Here is a 24,468-nt window from a genome sequence, read left to right as displayed (position 1 = left end):
ATCATCGGGGAAATACAAATCAAAGCCACAATGAGATACCACCTTACACCTGTCAGAATGGCTAACATTAACAACTCAGGCAAAAACAGATGTTGGCGACGATGCGGAGAAAGAGGATCTCTTTTGCATTGTTGGTGGCAATGCAAGCTGGTGCAGCCACTCTGGAAAACAGCATGGAGGTTCCTCAAAAAACTAAAAATAGAACTACCCTATGACCCATCAATTGCACTACTAGGCATTTATCCACGGGATACAGGTGTGCTGTTTTGAAGGAACATATGTACCCCCATGTTTATAGCAGCAGTATCAACAATAATCAAAGTATGGAAAGAGGCCAAATGTCCATTGATGGATGAATAAAGAAGATGTGGTGTATATATATATGTGTACACACACACACACACACACACACACACACACACACACACACACACAATGGAGTATTACTCGGCAATCAAAAAGAATGAAATCTTGCCATTTGCAACTACGTGGATGGAACTAGAGGGTATTATGCTAAGCGAAATTAGACAGTCAGAGAAAGACAAATATCATATGATTTCACTCATATGAGGACTTTGAGGGACAAAACAGATAAACATAAGGGATGGGAAGCAAAAATAATATAAAAACAGCGAGGGGGACAAAAACATAAGAGACTCTTAAATATGGAGAACAAACAGAGGGTTACTGGAGGGGTTGTGGGAGGGGGGATGGGCTAAATGGGTAAGGGGCATTAAGGAATCTAGTCCTGAAATCATTGTTGCACTATATGCTAACTAATTTGGATGTAAATTAAAAAAAATTAAATTAAAAAAAAAAAAGAGTAAAACCAGTAGGAATAATCCAGTATGTACCTCAACCAAAACATGATTTTAAGTTAAAATACTGTGAAAGGTATTACATATAAACCTTGATTGATCATGTGAGAAACTATATGTAAGAAAAATTGAGTCCTGGGAATTACATGAAGAAAGCAATCATAATTCTTGCATTTATCTAGAGATTTTACCTTCAAAGAATTTTTATAAACATTAATTAAACCATACAATGTATTTGTGAAATTTCATTAACAGTTTAGAGGCACAACAACTATAGCACCAGGTTTGAACCAAACATGACACACACACACGCACACACATGTGTATATATATATATATATTTATATATGTGTATGTATAAGTGAATATATATCTAATATATTCATACGTCAATATGAATATATTAAAACTTTCATATATTAATATTCATACATTAGATAAAATATATTTTACAGAAATGAACAGCTATAAAATACATGTAAGTAGCTATATAAATATATCTATATATGAATAGCTACAGTTGTTCATGGATATGATAAAAAACTATTCCAAGTGTTTTTAAATAAGTATGAAGACTACAAACTGAATACAGGTATTATTAGAAAAATAATTTGCATTTGCTTAGATCCCATAATAGTTGTGTTGTTACTATTAAAAGCATTTGAACTCATGAGATTCTCTCAATGCTCTGCAAGAGGTAACAACAGCTTACACATTACCCTCCATCAGTTTACAACTTAAAAGAACACTTACCCATACCTCACATTTTAAGCTCTTCTCCACCTCCCTTTCTTTGAACAAACAATAGGAAACATTGCTGCTGGTAGGACTGTAGGAAGAGCAAAAAGGACAAAGCTGTGGAAGCAGGAAAAGGAAACAGCTGTTAAAGTAAGGGAAGACAGAGGGAGAGTGAGGAGGCCCAGGCGCCTGGTGAGGAAGCCAAGCCTTCGCAAAGAGAAGACTTCCTCCAGAGGAAACAAAGCCGATCAGAAGTAATTCTCAACTGTCTTGTGTCCTGTGGCTCCCATATAAATGTGGAAACTAGACCTTCCCTCTTTCATGCTCTGAACTAAAGACTACAAATGCTGGATCATTGGGTGCCCAATAACACTGTGTATTCATGTGCAGAGGACAGAACCAGATACTGGTCCTTTCACTGAAAAGCCTTGAAGGTAGAAGGTGCTAGGTGGAACAGCTGAGATTCATTTATTAAACTCCAGCTTCCTTAAATGTCTCTTCACTATTACCATTTCCTGTTTCCACCAGCAGGTAAAGAGGGCTTTCTCTTGACATGGTTTCTTCTGTCCTGAAGTTCCAACAGATGATGAATGTGAAGAAGTTTGACATTTATTTATACATGGAAAATAGATGTGTATATACTGAGTTGGATGGATGACTGCATGTGAATACAGGACCTTTTGGCTTCTGGTGGCATGTTCAGTTCAGACCACATTCACTAATCAGAGCAGAAGGAATCACCAATCAAAACAAATTCTTCATTGTTGTCACTGTCTCCTTTATGCAGCCTACATATCAGTGGGATGAAGCAAACATAACACAACCAGGACTTTTTCATTAAGCTGGGGTGGGTGGGGAGGGTACAATAGGAGAATATTTATGGCAGGGAGAACCAAATTAAGATTTCTAACTTGAAAATATTTGAGGCCTAAATGAACCCTTATTTCTTAGTCCACAATGCTATATTATACCACTTCCTAAAGGAAAATAACTGTCATTTTGCTAACTATAAGGATATCATAACAGTGCTTCGAAACAATATTACAACTTAGAGGATTTCTATATAGTTGTATTCTCATGATGAGTCTTACCCCTCATGCAATAGGCAGTCAACTAATTACTCTTATCCCATTCATCCAACAGAGACTCAGGCTTGGAAACACTATGTGGCTGGGCTAGGGTGACACAACTAGAGAGTGGTTTTGCTTCACCTAAGCGTGGCTCTCCTGAACCTTGGCCAAGAGCACAAGCTCAGGAACTGGTAGTGGAAAGGGGGTCAAGGGATAAGGGAGAAGATTCTTGTTAACTGCATATGAACTGTGTGACCATGAACAGCAACTCAACCCATTTACACTTCAGTTCTGCCATATTTAAAGTAAAACAATCCCAGGGTACCTGAGTGGTCCAGTAGGCTGAGTGCCCAACTTCAGCTCAGGTCACGATCTCACAGTCTGTGAGTTCGAGCCCCACATCAGGCTCTGTGCTTTAGTTGAGATTACACTTTGAAATTCACTCATTTCCAATTATAAATTGTAAAGGAAAAAGTTTTCAGGTAATGGGGGGAATTATCTGCCTTCAACATGCTTACAAATATAAATTGAGCCTAGGAGTTCCCTGGAGAGAAACCTGATCATATTATAAAAAATACTTAAATTTAAGACCCAAGGGGTAATGAAAAGAGTTTTCCAAACGCAGAAAATGAGAAGTAAAGAAATAGAAACAAAACATTTAGGATCTCATAGCAGCATCAATTATTATACTGGGCATATTCAGCAATTTCCATTACTATTTTTCAAGATGGTAATAGCATGTTTAGAGGCCCAGGGCAGGCCACCTCAAATATGCCACAGTGGCATGTTGATCATTCTGAATTGAAGCTACTTGGGAAACTGTGTAAGGACACTCACTCTTCTCTGTCCTCTCAAAAGCAGGAAACAGACCACCCCTATACTAAGTAAAGAGATAGGGACTTTGAAACCGTGAAAGCTGTAGAAACAAATTTGGTTAGTTTTTATTAATCTACTACCTCCACCCAAATTCCACTTAAAATTCCTTACTAACTGAAGTTCCCAAGCATCTGCCTTCTTTATCCTGACAATTCCACACTACTGTACTGTCTTTTTGTCTAAAATGTATAAAAACTGCTTGCCTTGGTCACTTTTTGGGTCTCAATTTCATTACTGGGCCATCATGCACATTTAATAAAACTTGGGCTTTTCCTCCTATTAATCTGTCTCATGTCGGCTTAATTCCTAAATCGGCTGGAAGAATCTTAAAGAAAAAAAAAAGGAAAACTCCCCCAATACATGAAAAGCTCAATAGGAGAATTTTTTAAAAATTTAATTTCTATGATCATTTTACAAGATGGCAATATCATGGAAAGTTCAATATGAGGATTTTTAAAAATTTAAGCAGTATCGACAGGAAAGATGAACTTGAAGCATTTTAAAATAAAAAGTTACTGAGAATACAAGGGAACCATATTCTCCATAGCACCGCTTTGTTACTAATGTTAAATAGAGAAACAAAACCATCTCTCAGAAAACATAATAATCAGTGTAATGATTCTGATTCTGGTCCTTTATGGACCTACCATGAAACATCCAGCATGGCACAGCCCAGTCTAATGCTAATCTAAAGGAGGGTACAGTAAGGCAGGTGGAAAACAGCTGAGGAGCACCAAGGCCCAGGTGCCAGAGCACCCATACTCTCCCAAGGGGACTGCTGGCTATTAAGAATCATTTTCGGGGCGCCTGGGTGGCGCAGTCGGTTAAGCGTCCGACTTCAGCCAGGTCACGATCTCGCGGTCCATGAGTTCGAGCCCCGCGTCAGGCTCTGGGCTGATGGCTCGGAGCCTGGAGCCTGTTTCCGATTCTGTGTCTCCCTCTCTCTCTGCCCCTCCCCCATTCATGCTCTGTCTCTCTCTGTCCCAAAAATAAATAAAAAACGTTGAAAAAAAAAAAAAAGAAGAATCATTTTCACTGATCTCATTGTTGCTTAACTGGAACATGCGTTCCCAGCTTTGGACACAGCTTGCTGTGAAGAACAAGTGTCTTCTAGACCATGTTCTCCAAAAGGAATGTTCCCCTGGTTCTTTACCGCTACCTGCCAGCCAGATCCTAATGAGAACTGAGCCACCTCAGACCCAGAGAAGGCAACCACATGGCAAAGCTGCTTTGGCTAGCTCTGGACCACTACTCTCTGGAATGTTTCATGAGAGAGACTCGATTTCCATCTTGTTTAGGCCACACTATTATGATGTCTCATTATAGCAGCTAAACCTGAAGCCAAGGGAACACATATTTATGACAGAGCTATTTTAGTGCCTACCTTCCTCAACTCTTATTCTGAAGCTTAGGAAACATATACAACCCTTTATTGGTTTGTAACCATCTTCACTGGATTGTGCATCTAGAGGGCTGGGGTCCTGTCTTCAATTTTGGTCTAATATAGGGCCGACTGAAGGAGGAGAGGAGCAGAAAAATGAAGTAATTCAGGCTGTAGGCTTTAGGGTCAGATATTCTCCTGGAACTGAATCTTTTGTTAGTCTCTGGATTCTAACCAGATTGGTATCAAACAAATATCAACTGAGTACCTTTTATGCAGCAGGTCCCATTCTAGGAACAAAGAATTCTGCTGTGGATGATTCTGGAGGACTTGGGTTTCACAAACTCCCTTATGACTCAGCTTCCTTATTGGTAAACCAAGGCTTATAAATAACAGCAAGAGACTTATTATAGGACGGTTGTGAGGATACAGGAGATGATATGTACAAAGTACTTATTATCACACTGTACTCAATAAATATTGACAATTAGGAACTGTCAATAATTGATGGTTGGTGAATAGATACTCACTGAATGCCACAGCATCAGAGCAGTATTCGTTAGCGCTCAGTAAGAAACACAATTCAGAACTGCTACATCCAATCAGAGTTTGGTGTTCATTTTATTTGTAGTGTTTTATCTTTTCTTATATCTGCCACCTGTCTGCCAGGAATTGTGGACATGTCTTACAAAGACTTATTGAATATTACAGGGCACTTGCGACCTAATATTAAAAACTGAAAATATTAAAACCTTCCAAGAAATAATTCCTCTGGATTCTTTCCAATATGATAACTTGGGAATCATCTTTAAGGGGTTCAAAACAGAACATTATCCATCTCCCTATGATGGCTTTAATACCTGGAGCACACCAAATTGCTTGAGCACACCATCCTGCACTGTGAATCAGAACCTACTGCTTCTACCCAGCCACAGCTCATATTCTCCAAACAATTAATGGTTTCTCAGATCCGGCAGAGAGCGCTTATGGAACAATCATATTACATCATTTTAGACTACATAATGTTCAAATGCATTTCAGGTAAGAAGAAATCCTAAGGCAGGTTCTAGTAGGAAACAAATGGGGATTTTCTCAGCTCACCAAACAAAATTGGAAGATCGGGAGTTAAAGATTTCTGGTACATAAAGATGGAAAATAAATTTAATGCTCTGCAGGAAATAAAGAGCAACAGAGTACACAATACTCCATACTGGGTGGGTGGCTTCATTTTGCTACAGCAATTTCAAGAGCAACTAGATTTCCATGTCAGCTTTATCACTGAAAAACCCCCCAAAAGATAAAGTGTCAATATTTATAAAACACCTCAGATAGCTCTGCTTCTACAGAGGGACTTGACCACCTGTTAAGTACCAAGCATTATTTGCATTTTAAATATACAACCAACAAACTATACATTATTATTCTAATTGTTCAGAGGGGGCAACAGGCTATGAGGGCCTGCCCAATATCATAAAGTTATTTGTAGAAGTCTGGATGTGAGCCAGGTTAGCTGGACATCAATGCCTACATTCTTTCCACTGTACCAAGATGAATTTTGAAACAACTGAAATCTTTAGAAGAATACACTGAAATTCTGTAAGAGCTCCCTGATGAGTTAGGATTATCAGATTCTTACCATAAATAATAATGAGGATAACCTCATTTAAAAATATTCACTAGGGTAAAGTGATGTCCTCAGGACAGAACGAAGCTCAGAGGGCTCTGTGTGCCTCTTCTAGAGGATCCTACGTGCAGGCTTGCTGGCTGAGAGGATACCTTGGCTAATGGGATGATCATGATCAGCCTACGTGGAACACCTTCCAAAATATCCCAGTGAAGTGTTAACAGGAGGGACCCGTGATTTTTGGCTCAGTTCTCCTGACTGGTACCCCAGACCCACTGCCTGGCCTAGGCTCTTAGGTGGCCATTTGCCATTATTTTTGGAGCTGTCAAGGTATTTGTAATAATGAACATGGTTTCCTCAAGATGTTTAAAAACCAGTCAACATGCTAGCTAAAACAGCCACAGAATAGCAAACTGGTTCTTGTGCTTTGCAATATTTTGTGGCCAACGTACTCATTTTTTGGTATATTTCTACTCTGTCTGGGGTAAAGGACTTTGAAATTGGGGTGGTATTTGTCAGACACAAAAATTGTATTGGATATAGCTCCTTATTTTTTGCATTGCTCTAGTCATAAAGTAAGCAGTCATAATTATTACATTTACCTTTCTGTGCAGGAATATGTCATAAAGGAACGTTTAGAATATACCAATGTGAGTTCTTCCAGGTTAAATAAATCAGTCCAAGTGATTCCAACTGGTTTTGGACTATATCCGGGTTATGGAAGGTGAGAACAGATTAGGGGTATGGACCATCACAGCAGTGACAAATTCTCAACTCCTTTGTAAAAGCACAGGATTTCTTTAGGTTTAGACATGACTCACTAAAGCTATATTTTCAATGAGAATATAGCAGGAAGCATTTAAAAGGTAGAAAATATAATCATGACAGTACAGACTGACCCCCACCCCCCACAAAAATGTATGACCTCATTTCAAGATGTAGTTATTCTTCTGTCACTAGGCTGTTGGGTGGAGTTGCTGATATCTACGTGTCACACAGGAGAACCCAAAGTGTCATGTGGTTCCAGTTAAGGTGCAAAGACCACCATTATACTTTAGAAAAAAAACATCATTTCTGAACAATCTCTTTGGACTACTGATTTTCTGCAAGACTGAGTTTCCTAATAGCAAGGAAAAAGTAATCAGGTACAAGCTGTCCTAAACACATCGTGAAGAAACTATTTACTTTGGATATGCCCCTCCTACTCGGTGTTCTAGGGAGGGGTTCCTACTTCCTCCTTCACCTTTCCTAGGTAATTAATGCGATGATCTGCACTAGCGTACTTGTGTTTTATTCCCTACTTGTTTTCCATGAATAGTCAAACATTTTGAACAAGTGTGTATTTTCTATAAGTACTGAGAGCTGATTAGTATCAGACACTATTCTAAAACTCTGGAATAAAGTGGAAAGCATCCTTGGAATTTATATCCTGGAGGGGGGCAGTCCAAAAAAATGGATATTTTATATACTTCTTTGCATCTCCCTTCTCTTACTTAATGATACTTGCTAGAATTCCCTCCAAGGCAACTGGTAAAGATGTATCTGAGGAATTTCTTAATGAGATTTCCGAATATACTCTAAAGATAGCTGTAAAGAGTTGAATTTGCAAAATTATATTAAGATGACATAACCTTTATCTCTACGGATCCAGACAGACATTGACCCCTCCGACTAGCTTCATCAGCATGATGACATAAGGGTCCTTAGGCATGTAACCTCAGCTTGGTCCTTTGCTTGGAACCCCTTCCATGGGCCACATCTTAGCCTGGGCATCTCCCTTTGAGTACTTCTCATTCTGGATCCAGGTCCCTCCTAAGTGGCCCCAGGCTAGAACACTGCGCTTCCAAAACCTTTCTACCTTCTCAAGGATAACAACTGTAGTAAATGTTATATTGAGTACTTGCTATTTTAGTAAGATTGGAACCATTATGAGGACACAGGAGCCTCCACCCGAAGTTCAAAGTCACACATCATAGCCAGGGGTAGAAGTGGGAGCTCCTGCTTTTAATCACTGCCATTATACCTTTCTGGATCTGAAGATTGCTAGTCATGCAAAATTTTCCATTTCAACCATGCTTCATCTGACAAGTTTTCCACATTTTATAACTTATATAAACGTCTTTTCTTTCCTTCTCTGTCAACCATAGTCTGTAGTAACTTTTTTATGATAATTTTTATAAAGGCTTTCTCCCTCCTAGATTCTATTATTTTGTGGCTTTAGAATTTTTATTAAGCACAACATGTGTTCTGTAAGAAATTTGGAAAATACAAAGGGGAAAGCATCTGAAGATTCTTACATAACCTTCAGGAGTATCTCCTGTTTTATTAATGAGTGCACATGTGTGTTTATATACATGAATATGTATTTGTATAGCAAGATTCTATAACATATAGTTGTATTGTGAACTCTTCCCCCCACATCATTAAAAATTCTTTAAAAATGTGATTTTTAAAGGCTGTGCAAACCCCATCATATACATACACTATTATATAATCATTCTACTCATATTGGGCAATTAGGCTGTTGCCAATTTTTAGATATTAGAAACATCGCTATGATTAATATATTTGTGTTAACAGTAAATATTTCTTTAGACTGGATCCCTAGAATTGGAATTACCGAGCCAAAGATGCAAACATCTTTAATGCCTTTACTACAGATCATTAAAGTGCTTTCCAAAACGGTTGTGCCAATTTACTCTCATCAATACTATGTGAAATTGCCAACATCACAACACTTACACTGTTTTAACTGTTACTAATATAATAGGCAGAGATATTCCATTATTCTTATTAATGTTTATTTACTTTTGAGAGACAGAGAGAGCAAGCGCACGAGCGATCGGAGGAGGGGCACAGAGAGGAGATGCAGAATCTGAAGCAGGCTCCAGGCTCTGAGCTGTCAGCACAGAGCCCGATGCGGGGATTGAACTCATGGACCGTGAGATCATGACCTGAGCCAAAGTCGGAAGCTTAACCGACTGAGCCACCCAGATGCCTCCCCATTATTTTAATTCATATTTCTGTGATTACTAGTGAGGTAAGAAAATTATGTCATATGTATATGTCATTTATATTCCTTCTGTCATCAATTATCTGTTAATATCAAATATCTCCCCTTTCCCCCCACCTTGTTTTTCGTTATTCATTTGTAATTACTTTGCACAGATCACCTTCATTTTATTCATTCATTCATTCATTCAACAGGTATCTGCTAATCTCCTGATGCTTACCTTGTCCAGTGTTAAGGATACAAATCCTATCCTTTGTACTCCAGAACGCCTTTGGGAATTTCCTTACAAGACTTTTCTGAGTATGTATCTTAATATAACTAAGAGCATATTACCAACATTGATATTTTAAGCACAATTAAAATAATACTCATAGGTCAATGGAAGATGATAATAGGAATAGGAATTTGTTCCCAGCTCAAACTCGAGACTTTTTTTTTTGGGGGGGGGTCCTTTGCAAATTCAATAAGCCAACAAATCATGACTCAAGTCATTCAATAGAAGTTTACAGGTTGCAAAACATCTTACATGCTGGGACAATGAAAAGTGCCGCCAAATTTTATTTTAATTTAATTCTATTTATTTATTTATTTATTTATTTACTTATTTATTTATTTATTTAATTTATTTATTTATACAAAGAGAGAGAGCATGTGTGCATGCTCACAAAAACAAGGGAGGGGCAGAGGAAGAGGGAGAGAGAATCTCAAGCAGCCTCCATGCCCAGTGCTGCAGCCTAAGGATCTCAGGACTGTGAAATCATGATCTGAGCTGAAATCAAGAGCTGGATGTTTGGGGTGCCTGGGTAGCTCAGTCAGATGAGTGCCTTGACTCTTGGTTTCAGCTCAGGTCGTGATTTCAGGGTTTTGAGTTCAAGTCCTGTGTCGGGCTCTGCTCTACCAGCACAGAGCCTGCTTGGGATTTTCCCTGTCTCTCTCTCTCTCTCAGAATAAATAAAAACAAAACAAAACAAACGAACAAAAAACAGTCAGACGTTTAACCAACTTGAGCCACCGAGACGCCCACCATCGAATTTCTAAATGAAATTCTGCATTGACTGGGTGTTCTCCCTGTGGAGTATCTAAAACATGTAAGCAGTTTTGGGGCGCCTGGGTGGCTCAGTCGGTTAAGCGTCCGACTTCAGCTCAGGTCGTGATCTCGCGGTCTGTGGGTTCGAGCCCCATGTCGGGCTCTGTGCTGACAGCTCAGAGCCTGGAGCCTGTTTCAGATTCTGTGTCTCCCTCTTTCTGACCCTCCCCCGTTCATGCTCTGTTTCTCTCTGTCTCAAAAATAAATAAAGGTTAAAAAAAAATTTAAAACATGTAAGCAGTTTAGCTGCTATTATCAAAAGTGAATCAGAATAAACAATGGCCTATAGTGGTGGTCACCAGCTTAACACATCCATCTGAACTACTTGAAGGAGTATGTAGCTTGTGGACCACAGGAAACAGGAGAGTACGAGAGAAACTGCAAAATCTAACTGATAACATGTAATAACCCTTGATTCCTGGATTGGAATCTTAATCAAGTAAGGAAAGATGCACTACTTATTTTGTAACATGAATTTCTCATTCCTGAGTCTGAAATTTGGGGACTTTCTGAAGAAAACACATCTTCAATTATCAAAAGGATACCAGGGTGTAAGGGTGACTATATCTCATGAGACCCTGAATGTCTGAGTATATCTGTTTAATCCTTCACACATTAGATAATTTAGCCCTGTGTAAAACTCTTGGATTAAAAAAAAATTCCCTTCAACACTCTAAACACATTGCTCTATGCTCTTCTTATATCTACTGTTTCAGCAAAGCTAGATCTCAGTCTGATTTTATCTTTTGCAGATAAATTGCTTTTTTTAATCTGGATTCTTAGGTTTTTTTTTTTTTCTCCTATATTTTTGTAAATACAAAATTTTGTCAAGGTTATTTCTAGACTAATCTCTTTTCCATAGGTGATGCCTGGAATGTGATAACCCCTGAGTACACTCACAGCTTTACTTTTTGCTTAGAAAAAACATTTTAAAATTATATTTAACTATTGCTTCTGTTCTAGCTACTCTAAAATGTTTACTGAGAACATTCATAATGCTTATGTTAGATTTATTTTCTATAGGCTCCATGTCTACTAACATTTATCATATCCTTTTTGCTCTTTTCCTTCATATTCCAAGATAACCACTCAAACAATCTTGTCACTGCCAATGACTCACTTTTCCTCTGTATCCATTCTTCTCTTTATTGACTCCACTGCAGATTTTAACTGTCTAGTAAACATCTCTGTAACATAATTTCCTGTGAATCCTAGATTCCCTACTTATTCACTGTGTAAGTTTGGGCAAATTAATCAACTTTCCTGAGTTTCAGTTTCCCTGTAAACAGGGGCAATAATAACAACTCTCTGAATAATTCAGGGTTTTAGGTTAAAAGCAACAGAAAATGCTGTGGCTAATTTAAGGGTTAAAAACAATTTACTAAAACAATTTACCTGTATCGCTTAAAATTATATATTTCCCACCACATCTATTGAGGAGGGAAAATGCATGGAACAAAGAAATTTGGATCAGATTATGTTCAGTGACCAAAAAAAAAAAAAAAAAAAAAAAAAAAGGTTTTCAAAGCATCAACTCGTTAGGTTGGGATAAGGAATATAGGAGATCCTCAATGCAAAGCACTTAGCAAAATGCCTGGCACATAGTAAGTAATAATAAATGTTAGCTATTAGTCTCCTAATAGATTTCTATTCCATAGAGTTCATGGATTCTTATAAGCTATCCTTATGACAATATCTTTCCTAAGTTTTTCATTGGTTTCCAGTTGTAGTGGTGATAATAGTGGTGATGGTAGGGAGAGAAGAAATAGCAGTCTGGCTATTAGAATAAGTGGCAAAACCAGTAAAGCAACGGGGGTGGGGGGGGTGGGGTGGGGGCTGGTCTTTGTGATCACAAAAAGGCAGACCTGACATGGATGATGCACTGACCATTCTTCTCAAACCTGTTCTACTGGCCTCACATTAGGAGAGCTCTAACTCTGACAACAGAGTGAGTTCTTCATCGTTTTTTATGGAAAATCAAAAGTTTTATCAAGGGTTCAGAAATTAAAAAAAAAAAATTCACCCAAATAAAATGGTTTCATATTAGTAAAATAGGTTTTCCTTATTCTGTAGTACAAATCAAAGAAGCTACATGTAACAGCATTCTGTTCGGTATGCATAGTTACACAAATATGTTTCCTATTCTTACCTACAGACCATCAAATCTTCTAATCAATCTGCTTAAAATAATGCTAACAGCAGCAATTACTAAGATACATTTTTCTACAAAATAATTTAATAAGAATTCACTTGTTTCATAATACTTTGCTAACTGAAATAAAAGAAAAATAAAGATCCTGCTGTTAAGAGCTTACATTATATAAAGAAAACAGTATTCACCTTATTAAGAAACAGAGGAGAAAATGGGGCAATGGGAAAACTCCAGTGAGCTTCTCTCCTTTCAACAATTATAGCTTTAAAGCAAGAAACATATGAGGTAGCTAAGGTCACAAATGAAATAAGGAGTTGTCAATTTACTCTGCACTTGGGCAAGGCAGGCTTACTCTTTAGTTATTATTATTATTATTACTATTAATTTATTTTTTATGTTTATTTGTTTTTGAGAACGAGAGAGACAGAGCATGAGCAGGGCAGGGGCAGAGACAGACAGGGAGACACAGAATCTGAAGCAGGCTCCAGGCTCTGAGCTGTCAGCACAGAGCCCGACGCGATGCTCGAGCTCACAGACCTCAAGATCATGATGTGAACCGAAGTCAGACGCTTAACTGACTGAGCCACGCAGGTGCCCCAGTCCTTAGTTTTTGAAGATGAAGTTAAAATAGTAAGCATCAATTCCCCTAGAACAGCTTAATAAAAGGGCCTATGCAGTGGCTAAGGACCTTTATCTTGATTTAGGCTTTAGGAATGATCTTAGGAAAACTTGCAAATCAGATATATTCCTATTATGGACAATGATTCCACACAATGAATACTTTCCTGATGTCATGCTGCTCTGTGGGAATTTTCATATATAAAAGTCTGCAAATTAAAATATAAATTAAGTAGCCTATACATTAAAACATACCTTGAACTCCAATTTTTAAAGGAAAATTACAATTTCTTTCAACAGTCAAGAGATTTCAATTCTAAGAAAACTATCTTTCAATTTATGATAGCCACATTCATATCTGAAATATAACTTATACAGAATTGCATAACATGCATTTGTCTTCAAGTTTCAATAATGTGCTCTTTCAATTTGCTTGCAGACTGTTTCTATTACATGCAACCCCTGTATTAAGGTTTGAGTGCATAAAAACTCTTAAGATTCTCTAAGCGAAGACATAGATTTATCTTTGAACTACTTGAAAAAAAAAAAGACTATACGTTTTAAATGATTTTTCTTAGGAATGTCTAAAATGCAATAATCATAACCTAAATTACTTTGCTGAGGTACAAGCAGATCTGATCACTTTGGAAACAATACATTCCTAACATATAAACAGATGCAGCAAGACCATATGGACCCATTTCTGCAAAAGTAACAAAAACGGCAATTTAGAAATCGAGAGCACTTCAACATGAAGATAGACTGTTTTGCTATAGCTATGGAGTAACTGCAGGGTTAGACCTGAGGGGAAAAGAATGTTTCTAAAATATTTTTCTCTCCAGAAATGATTCTAAAAAGAAAAACGATCACGCAGTGCAGAGAATTCAATGCTGAATGATCCTGTCATCCATTTAATCTCACCAACTCAGCAGCCACTCATTTCAACTTTAATAGCATCAACTTTGCATGTACAGGGGAAAAAATATTCCATATATTCATAATTTAACTCTGAACAGGAACTGTTATTCAAGTGAAAAGGAAATTATCATTTTAAACATACAAAGTCAGGGTTAGCTTTAAGTGTTAATAAAGGAAAAATACTGCATTACTTTCAAATGTGAACGAAAGGTAATGCTAATTCAATGGCAAAAATTGAAGTTAAAAATGTCTAAGTTAACAAATTTACATAAAACTGATTCAATACAATACATATCTATAACCTGCTTAAATAAAAAAGGGGGCAAAAACACACATTCTTGGATTTTGTGGTTCCATAAATGAATATTCATACTTGCCAATTACTGCACATAAAGTATACAATATGGTTTGTGCCTCTGCATTCTTCTGAGGTGGCAACTATACGGAACAGATCATCTTTGTAGATCAGCTTACCTTCCCTCCATCCCTCCCTCCCTCCCTCCCTCCCTCCCTCCCTTTCCTGGACAGAGTGTTTTGTTTACAGGAGGCTTTCCATGGATATTTTTTACTTAGTTAAAAGCAAGCACTAAAGCTAACTACAGGGGGATCTTGAGCATTTTTACATTCCCAGTTCATTAATACAGTAAGTATTTTTAGGCACCTACTATGTATTTCATGTGTACATATGTGATACAGCTATGTGCGCAAAGCCAGACTGAGCCTGTTCAAATTCCTGGAATTTAAGAACTCTTCACATCAAAACAGAGCAAAGCACCCCAAAACAAAACAAACAAAACCTACAGCACCCAATAAACCTAAAAAGAGTCTCCAACTGACTCAAATAGAACAAATAGTTACTCAGGATGCACTCCTGAGACATAGAAGACTGGAGAACTTTGCCAATAGGTCCAGCTGATCATTTATCAGGCCATCACAAAAGGGATATAACTGTTGCTAGCTAACTTGGCAATCTAATTTTTTATCTTGCTGAGGACAATTTTTTTTGCATACACTCACATAATGAATAAAGCTGTTGGCCATACTCAGTTGTATTCCTTAACCACAGAGACACCTGAAGTGAAGGATACCCTACACCATGAACACATGGAAGAGAAATGTTACAGTCTGACCACAGCACACTTAAAGAAGACTGATCTGAGAAGCAAGTCTCGGGGTTCAGAATTTTTGAATCCAGGCTGAACAGTATCACAGGTACTCTACCACCTGACCTCATCTTGAACCACACTGCCATAATATTAAGGAGATAACGCTTTCAAATTTGATGATCCCACAGAAATCATTAAGAAAAGATCCAATCTTACCTTGTGTTTGATGATGCAGTTCAGGCATGGAAGACTTCACTATACATTATGTGGTAATTACAATCGCCAGAATAATCCAGTTACCAGTAGGAGCAATTACTAAGTTACCACAGGAAAAATGCCAAGTTTTAGGCATTGTTCTTACAGTGCTTTTAGCTAAGCAAAAAACTATGCTTGTTTACAGCTGAAATAAAAATTCTGTCTTCTGCATGTGTTTGAGGTGTGTCAGAGAGAATGATTTTATTGTAAATAAACTTAGGGACCAAATAAAAGGAAGTTGCAAAGGCAGGTGCACAACAGTTGAGTTGTTTCAGTTTCGAAGGAATAAAGTAAATAATTGCACTGGAATTTGTTCAGTTCTGGGCATTCTGCCATACAGGAAGGGTGTGTAATTACTGAAGCTAACATATCCATGTAAAAATGAAGTAATATCAATAGGGCACAGTTGGCTCCAAATTTCCTTATTTTATCTTCAAAAATTAAGGATCTTTAATGACTCTCATTTCACTCTTTGATATTTAAGTATCACCTACATTAATATGGACACACTGAAGGCAGAATTGAAATTTTCACTGAAGTCAGAAAATATTGTCTTGAGGCTTCTCTCTGAGAGCCTCACAAGTAATGAACATTGCAATTTTAACTCACCAAAGGCAACAAAAGAAGTATACACACTATCTAATTTAGGACTTTACCAGAGTTAAGAAACGTATATGTAAAATGAGCATGTTTTACCAAATCTGTTCTGTGCTTACAATTTCATGCTATCTGGATTGGCCTCAACCTTAAATGTGGTTTTCAAACTTCTTAAATCAGAAGCCAAAAATAAGAGTGTGGTTTGAAGGAACAGTAGAATGGAGGTTAGAGTGCCTGAGTATGGCCAAGTTCAAATAGAGGTCTCAATTATGCAAGCAACTGTTATGACAGAAGATGAAAGAATGTAATAATGTAATTATGCATGATCTACAGAATGCAAATCAATTTGCATCCTATATAGAGCTATGAAATATACTTGTTAACCCTATGATTGGCCACATAGTCTTTTACAGAGTGTTTCTATAATCCAGATCACTTCCTATCAGCTATAAAAACTACCATATACTCTTCCCATTGATAACAATAGCCTGCACATGGTCTTTGGCTCACTGTTTCCTTTGAGCCTGTGAAGTTAGCACACTGACACATCTAAGTTGCAGGGGGTGGCAGCAAAGTTCTGGATGAGCAGCCAATGTCTTATCAAATTCTAATTCTTTTGCATCCAAATATGTACAACCCACTTCAAGGCGAAATCAATCATTTAGGTCTAAGGCTTTCATGGGAGGAGGCAGGGCCCTTTGAGGGCACCGCATTTGGCCATATTTCTTTACCTTACTATGCAAAAGACATTAAGCTAGACACCAGACCTTTCTTAAATTTGCCATACATTTAACTCTCAGGATGCAAAAAAATTCCTTGTTTTCAACATCTATGTTCATCGTGGACTCCTGGATCCTTATTGGGAGTTGAGTTCAATAACAGAACCTGTCCAATGCTGATCTTGATTACAGCCAACTGGTGGCTTACGTTTACTTGGCTCTTCAGGTAATTTCAGATTTGAGTTCAAGGAGCACATTATTATTCCCATGGGATGATTTTTTATTTCTTTTAAAACATGATCCTTAACTGAAAGAGATTTCTTCGGTGGTTACCTGTGTAACCAGGTATGCATGATGATGGTGGATGTTTTGTGACATCACCAAGATAACCATAACCTTCTATTCCGTACACTTAATTTTCAGCTAAGTTGGACAGATGGGAGACGACATTTATAACACTTATGTCATTATCTAACCATTAACAGGAAATAAAATTTTAGTTTGCTCCATGCAGAGATCAGATTTAATTCCTAGATCAGTATGAATATATACAAGTTGTCTGAAGGATAAAAATACACAGGTGAGTAACTAGTTTTCTAAGCACTCCCTGTGAGATTCTCTGGCTTAGCAGTGTTCTATGAATGTGGCCGCAAGTTCCATTATCTTCACAGAACAGTTAGCTGGTGACAAAGAAATCTGAGGGCCAGTATTATTCATTCACTCCCTTTCTGATCGATCATTACAAGTCTAATATAGTAAAGGGGTTGGGAGAGTAGCCTGTGACACATGTGTAAAACACTGTATAAAACATGGCTCTATCCTTAGATAGCTGACTATATAATCCAAGGAAGCATACAGTAAGAGTCAAAGCAGTGGAATAAAGTGCTAGAGAGGGAATATAAAGCAGTGGAATAAAGCGGAGAGAGACCTGACCTCAGCTCGGGTGCAAATGGCTTCACAAAAGAGGCAGAACTTGAACAGAAGTAGATCCCTTCTTTCTATCTGTCAAAAAGCAAGGACTTTTTCTATAACTGCACAAGTATGCACCTAAGTGACCGAATCAATGTGAAAGGTTACCACTTCACAAAAGGGAGAGAACATGCATCTTAGCATTCTGTCAAGGAATAAGGAACAATTATGTCTTTGGGATCCTAGGGGAAGTGTGGCCCCATAGAGGAAGATTTAAATGTTTTTATGACACCCCAAATCCGATTTTGGATATTAAGAGATTAATGCTTTGTTAACAAGATTGCTTTGGTTGCTTGCTATTTCCTTCCCTACTACTTATATGTGAATGGCCCAGGGCAAGAATGTCTGAGGTGTTTTAGTGGCCTGGATGTACTTTACTCAAGAACCCAGACTTTTCCTCTCAACATTCAGGTGTGTGTTAAAAGGTATTACTCTCTAATTCTTTATCCAAATGCCTTGACATTATGATGGGGTTGCACTAAATCACCATGTAGATAAAATTTATTTTCACATGCTCTATTTCTGATAATACATACATAAAGCAGTTCTAGTTTGTGAGACCAGCATGGTGAAGTTTTCAAAGTTTAATGACATGCAGAAGTAAAATACTACCACAGCATAAACAGAGCTCAATATTCAGAAAGTTGTTTTGTCTTCATATCCATGTCCAAAGAAGGTTCACTGAATCCTGATACATACTTAAGAGTAGAATCACCAGATCCTCCTAAGAGGAACCTTTTCTTCTTAGGTAGAAATGCTGATGAAAATAGTAATATTAACCCTTACCGTGAGCACTTACTAGAATGTGCCAGGCACCACTGTAAACATTTTACAACGGTTACTTCAATATCTTCAGGATCATTATCACCACTTTACAGATGAGAAACTGAGACACAGAGAGGTTAAGAAATCTTCCTAAGATCACATGGAAAGTAGTGATAGGAGCCAGGGCCACTTCAGTTGCACTGAAGGGGTCTCTTCCTTCTGTGCCCTAATGAGACATCCTTCCTGAGACATGGCTGCCACCAAACAAGGTCTCTTCTTTGACAACAGAGAAGCTGATGTTATTACTTCATGGCCATGAACATTGCATGGTAGTGAGGCTTTTATTTTTTAAATAATTATACATCCCACCCAAGAATATTATTCTTTTGATATAAAACATGATCAAGGACACGCTCTAACATTAACTGTTTCATTTGAATCTAACACAATTAAGAATGTAGCATTCTGACTAGTTATTTTCAAATCATATATATAAGGTAAACAGTAATTGGTTTTCTTATTCCTAACTTTTCTGTGCTCTGTCTCATTGGGCAGATGATAGGGAGTGACATTTTAGGAAAGTCCTAAGAAATTTTTACCCCAACTACAAAGAAATTAGAGTATCTTGCCTGGTAGCACAAAAATCCCACAGAAGCTTGAGTTAGCTTTTTAAAATCAGGTAAGTATCTTGGAATGAGACATGGATACGGTGTCTTGGGTTGAACGAAATGCTGAGTGCTGAGCGATGATAAACAATTTTAAAAGAAATTAAGAATGAAAACTGCAAACATAAATTAATGGATTCAAATTCTTAGAACAAGAATAGAAGGGTAGAGTATATCCTCTTACTAAACAAACAATCTGGGATATATATTTTAATTCTTCTAATAAATAACAAATACCTGTATTCCTCTGGCTATCTTCAGAAACAGGAACCCTTCTTGCTATCTCCTACAAAATATTCATTCAGAATACTATTTATCACCAAAACATAAAATGCTCAAGTCATGTGAGGCCATCAAGGAATTCCAGTGCCAAAATCATAATAGGCTTCCAATTTTATTCAACATGCAAGGTATGCGGTCTCAAAGTACAAATGCAAAGTTCCTGTAGCTATGTTTATGGGACACAGTTTCTAGCTTTAAGTGAGTTCTGGGCATTTTGATAAATTTACTGTCACGTTCCACCAAAATGCGGTATACACTAACAGCTCTAAATAAATCAGAGTCTCCTCAGTTTACAGCTCTTTGGGTCAAATCTTGACAACTATGAAGTACAATAAGAAAAGAGTCCTTTGTTTTCCTCCTCAAAGGTGAGAGAAGCTTGGATAACCTAGAGTTTGGTGGAAAATGAAAACAGTACTGACAACAATTTTTTGTGTCTTCTCAAATTAGTTTGTGGAATGTTTTAAAAGCCTCACATTTTAGTAAGGGGATGGAAAATATTCTGATATCTTGTTAACAGAATCAGCTGTGAAATTCTTCTTGAAAACATAGCTCTAATGTCAGATATCATTCTGGAGTATTCTTTCACTCTACATACCTAGCTTTAAGTTATAGCAAACAGTGAAATAATGAGGTAGTGAATATTCCTTTCTTCTCTGTCATAATCAGTCATCTGAACTATTGATTTTTTAAAAAATATTTCAGCAAATATACATCTAAGTTTATAACTCTTGAGAAGAAAAGAACCAGAGGTTTAACCATAAGATTTTTTTTTAAAAAATTACTATTCAATTATTTCCAACAGAAAGAGTCTTATTTTTGAAGGAGGGGGCAGAAAAGAAAACAGTGGAGCTTTAAATTTACATTTACCTCATTAAGCTTTTAAATCTGAAGAAATTAAATGCAGGAGTTCCAATTTCTCTAAGCACAACAGATAAGATCTAATTTAGGAGGTTACTTGTACTTGAAGGATAAATAGTATCCTTTATTAAAAAACTGAACATAAACATGACATTGAAGCAAACTGGCACAGTTTGACAAGTTTTAGAACACTAGCTCACAAAATGAATATACTTGGATTCAGACAAACACAACAAATATAGCCTTTATCCAAAAAAATCACAGAGACAACCCTATAGAATACCTACATGAAAATGTTAGAAGGTTCAACATATCTAAGGATACTACAGGCCTCGGGATGCCAGAGCCCTGACAGAAAAGTCAGCAGGGTAAACTACGCTTCACAAAGCTTGGCGCGCATGCACACACTCTGCGATGTGGGAGAGACAGAGACACCAATCACCATCGATGTTGTCCTTACTTGCAGACGCACAAGTATCCTGCATGTTCCGATTCTGACTGGCACCTGGAGCGGCTCTACATGCCAGTCATCCCAATGTACTCAGGGATGTAAACACCTTATAATTAAAAAACGTGAAGGCATCAAGGACGTTAGACAAATTTAAAACACATCCAAAGATTAATTTTTAAAGGCATTGAAGAAAGAACTGATTGCAAATTCCAGCAAGAGGATGTACCTGCTCCTTCACGGAAGCTAGAATAGTGGTGGCTGTGGTCTCGGGTTCCATGCCTGGGCCAGTGGAGGCAGCTTCCTGGCGTGTCTGTGGCTGGCCCTCCTCCACCAATGAGGCCTGCTCAGGAGCGGGCATTCCTCCTGCAAGCAAGCAGGCAAAGAGTTAACACGGGCTCACAGACTCCTATGCAGAGCAGGCAGTGGCTGAGGATTTGCAGATGGCTCCTGGGAAATACCACGGACTTCTACATACAAAGATCACAGCTTCTTACAGCTGTTTGATTTTTAAAGGCAACATCTAGGGCCCAAAGTACAGCTAGTACTACCAAAAAGTAAAATGATAATAAAAAATAATAACAACAATACATACGAAGAAAATATATTAAAGACATCATAGGAAAAATGACATAAAAGTGTTGGGGAGGAGGGCTCTTAATTAAAAACATACTAAGGACACTAAAGCGTTTTTAGAAGCTTGTTGAATTGCTGAATATTCTATTCAGATAGCCAATAAATATGATTATATCATGAAACAAATAATAAATACTTTAGATTGTTATAGGAGCCAATTTATAAAGTATACACATGACATCTACAAATATTCAAATGCTTTACTGGTTACAGAAGAGGCTTATGTAATAGAAAAAAAAGGTTTATAACTTGGGCTTGAAAATAAACAAAAGTCTCCTGTATTTAAAAGAAACGGAAGGCATTAATGACTGAAACAAGGATATCTTTGGAGTATTACAGCTAATTTGGTTTCCTTAGTGGATCTACTTTGCAGGCTCATAGCTTCTAACAGAAGAATGAGTTCTTGGCAACAGAGGGGGTGCCTCTCCTAAGATAACACACTGAGAGCAGTGTGTTTGCCAGATCAATCACCTGACCTGTTATGGACTTTTCATAAATTTGGAAAAGATTGGGAAAAGATTCCCACCTAAAATGTTGTACCTTTTTAAATAACTTAATCATGCAGCAGTCTACCATACCATGAGACTAGCCTAGTGCCTGGCATATGTAATAGGTATTCAATACATGTTGGCTGAATAAATGAATATATAAATGAAGGACTGACCATGTTTTCCATGTCGCATTCCAGTCATTAAGCAAATCTCCCCAAGTGCTATGACGCTTATGAGACCTTATTTGTTCAATGTGTAACTCTGCATACTCATATATGGGTATCTCAGACCATAAAAACTCTTCTTGATAGTCTTCAGTTTACTCCTCAAAATTACTCTACTGTTCCATTTCAGCTCTTTATCAACTTCCACAATGTTTAATTCCATAGTATGATCTGGGGATTCCAACCTCCCCATTCCCTCAAATTTCAATACCAGCTTGCTGTTTCTTTCTAAAATCATAACCTGTAAGACAAGGGAAGATATGTGCACCACCTGCGCCTCTCTCCGTCTCTCATCTTCACTCTTTTGACTTATACAGTAAGTGAAGGTAGGTTTAAGTTCTGGGCTTTTTATTTTTTTTTTATTTTTTTTAATGTTTATTTTATTATTGAGAGACAGAGAGAGACTGAGCGTGAGCATGGGAGGGGCAGAGAAAGGAGGAGACACAGAATCTGAAGCAGGCTCCAGGTTCTGGGCTGTCAGCACATAGCCCAACACAGGGCTCAAACTCACACACCATGAGATCATGACCTGAGCCGAAGTCGGACTGAGCCATCCAGGCGCCCCTAAGTTCTGGGCTTTTAACAGTGGTTGTTTTATTGTCGTCATATTAATAGGCAGAAATAGGCAGTGAATGTGATGCGTCTCTAACGCCAGCTTCATGAAGAGTCTGCATGCCTGCTCCAGCAAGTGAATTCTCTCTCTTTATTTCTATGGTGGCCAAGGCTCAGGGCAGAGCCTGGCCTTCAAGGGGGAGGACCTCCTCAAGTATGAGCAGAGGAGGAACTCCCTTCAGTGTTGGAGTAAGTGGGTCTAGGATCAAAACCTAAGTGCCCTTGGACAAGTTGCCATCTTGTTGAGCCCACTTTCCTCATTAAAAAAAGGGCCTACTAATACTTTCTACAGCACAATGGAAGTATTTTATGGTAATCTTTATTTTTTAGTATACGTGGTAGGCTTACTGAGATATAAAATACACTTAAAATATCATCAACTGAATAAAATAGCCCATTTCTATATTTACTGGGTGCTCACTAAAAACAAGATATGAAGTCTATGAAGAAACAAATGCCACACGAAATATCCTAGATTAACATTTAAGGCAAGTAAAGATATGAAAGTATTCTATGCCATTGAAAAACTACACACCTTAAAATAAGCAGATGGTTGCAGAGAACAAAAATGTTACTATGCAACAGTGAAACAAATAATGCCAAGAATCAAAAATTTTAAATGTCAAGAGTAAAATATCATGAAATACCAATGTGTAAGGAAAAAAGAAACATAAATTCAATGAACAAAGAGAATTTGAGAAAAGGAGAAAATAAATATCACCAGGGAAATAATTATTAATTGTTTACATAAATAGGAGAAGTCTTACTGAAAGATATAGAATTTTTTTTTTTAATGTTTATTTTTGAGAGAGAGAGAGCGCAAGCAGGAGAGGAGCCCAAAGAGAGAGAGAGACAGAATCTGAAGCATGCTCTGGGCTCTGAGCTGTCAGCACAGAGCCTGATGTGGGGCTCGAACCCATGAACTGCAAGATCATGACTTGAGCTGAAGTCGGATGCTTAACCGACTGAGCCACTCAGGTGCCCTGAAAGATAAAGAATTATATTATTGTTATTTTATTACATTACTGTAAATGTACCACACTTAATTTCACAATATTTTGATGATTCTGTCCAGAAGCAGTACTGGATGAGCATTTTCTGAATACCACTCTGCCCACATAATATGCATGGGGTTAAGGGGATACAGGCATAAGGCAGGGTCACTGACCATTAGTGGCCTCATCACCCAGCTGAGGCAGCAAAATATGAATCAGATCAAGGCCAAATACAGCAAGACACAAGTAATGGAATAACAAACACCACCAAAGTCTATAGGTAGAGGCTGTGAAGAGCTTATAAATTCACAGAAGAAACTAGTACTCAGCAGGAGAGATTTTCATAGGCAGGGATGATGTTTTTCATTCTCAGATTCCTCAAGACTGAAAGGCATTGCAGGCAATTGCTAATACTGTTGGGCTAAAGAATGATGACCATGGTGCCCATGTGTAACTGAGGTGAGACACTTCCCTGCCCCTCATCTCTGGAACAGTCTCCAAATACCACAACCAACACTGGGCAGAGGAGGGATGCCACAGCTCCGACAAGT

The 24,468-nt window shown here is 37.8% G+C and overlaps 1 protein-coding gene across 10 annotated transcripts in view; it reads right to left on the bottom strand.

Annotated features, from left to right (window-relative positions):
* The window catches only part of PKP4 (plakophilin 4), a 238,484-nt gene that overhangs the window by 138,754 nt on the left and 75,262 nt on the right, over nt 1-24,468 (bottom strand). For all 10 annotated transcript variants that reach the window (XM_042948855.1, XM_042948849.1, XM_042948857.1 and 7 more), the window contains one exon: nt 21,189-21,325. In XM_042948855.1, coding sequence (XP_042804789.1) covers nt 21,189-21,320 — 132 coding nt within the window. In that variant the 5' untranslated portion in view covers nt 21,321-21,325. The remainder of the gene's footprint in view (nt 1-21,188; nt 21,326-24,468) is intronic.

The sequence above is a fragment of the Panthera leo genome, chromosome C1 (assembly GCF_018350215.1).
Source record: "Panthera leo isolate Ple1 chromosome C1, P.leo_Ple1_pat1.1, whole genome shotgun sequence".
NCBI lineage: Eukaryota > Metazoa > Chordata > Mammalia > Carnivora > Felidae > Panthera > Panthera leo.
Note: the sequence above shows the minus strand (reverse complement) of the source record. Positions and strands in the feature narration are given on the sequence as shown.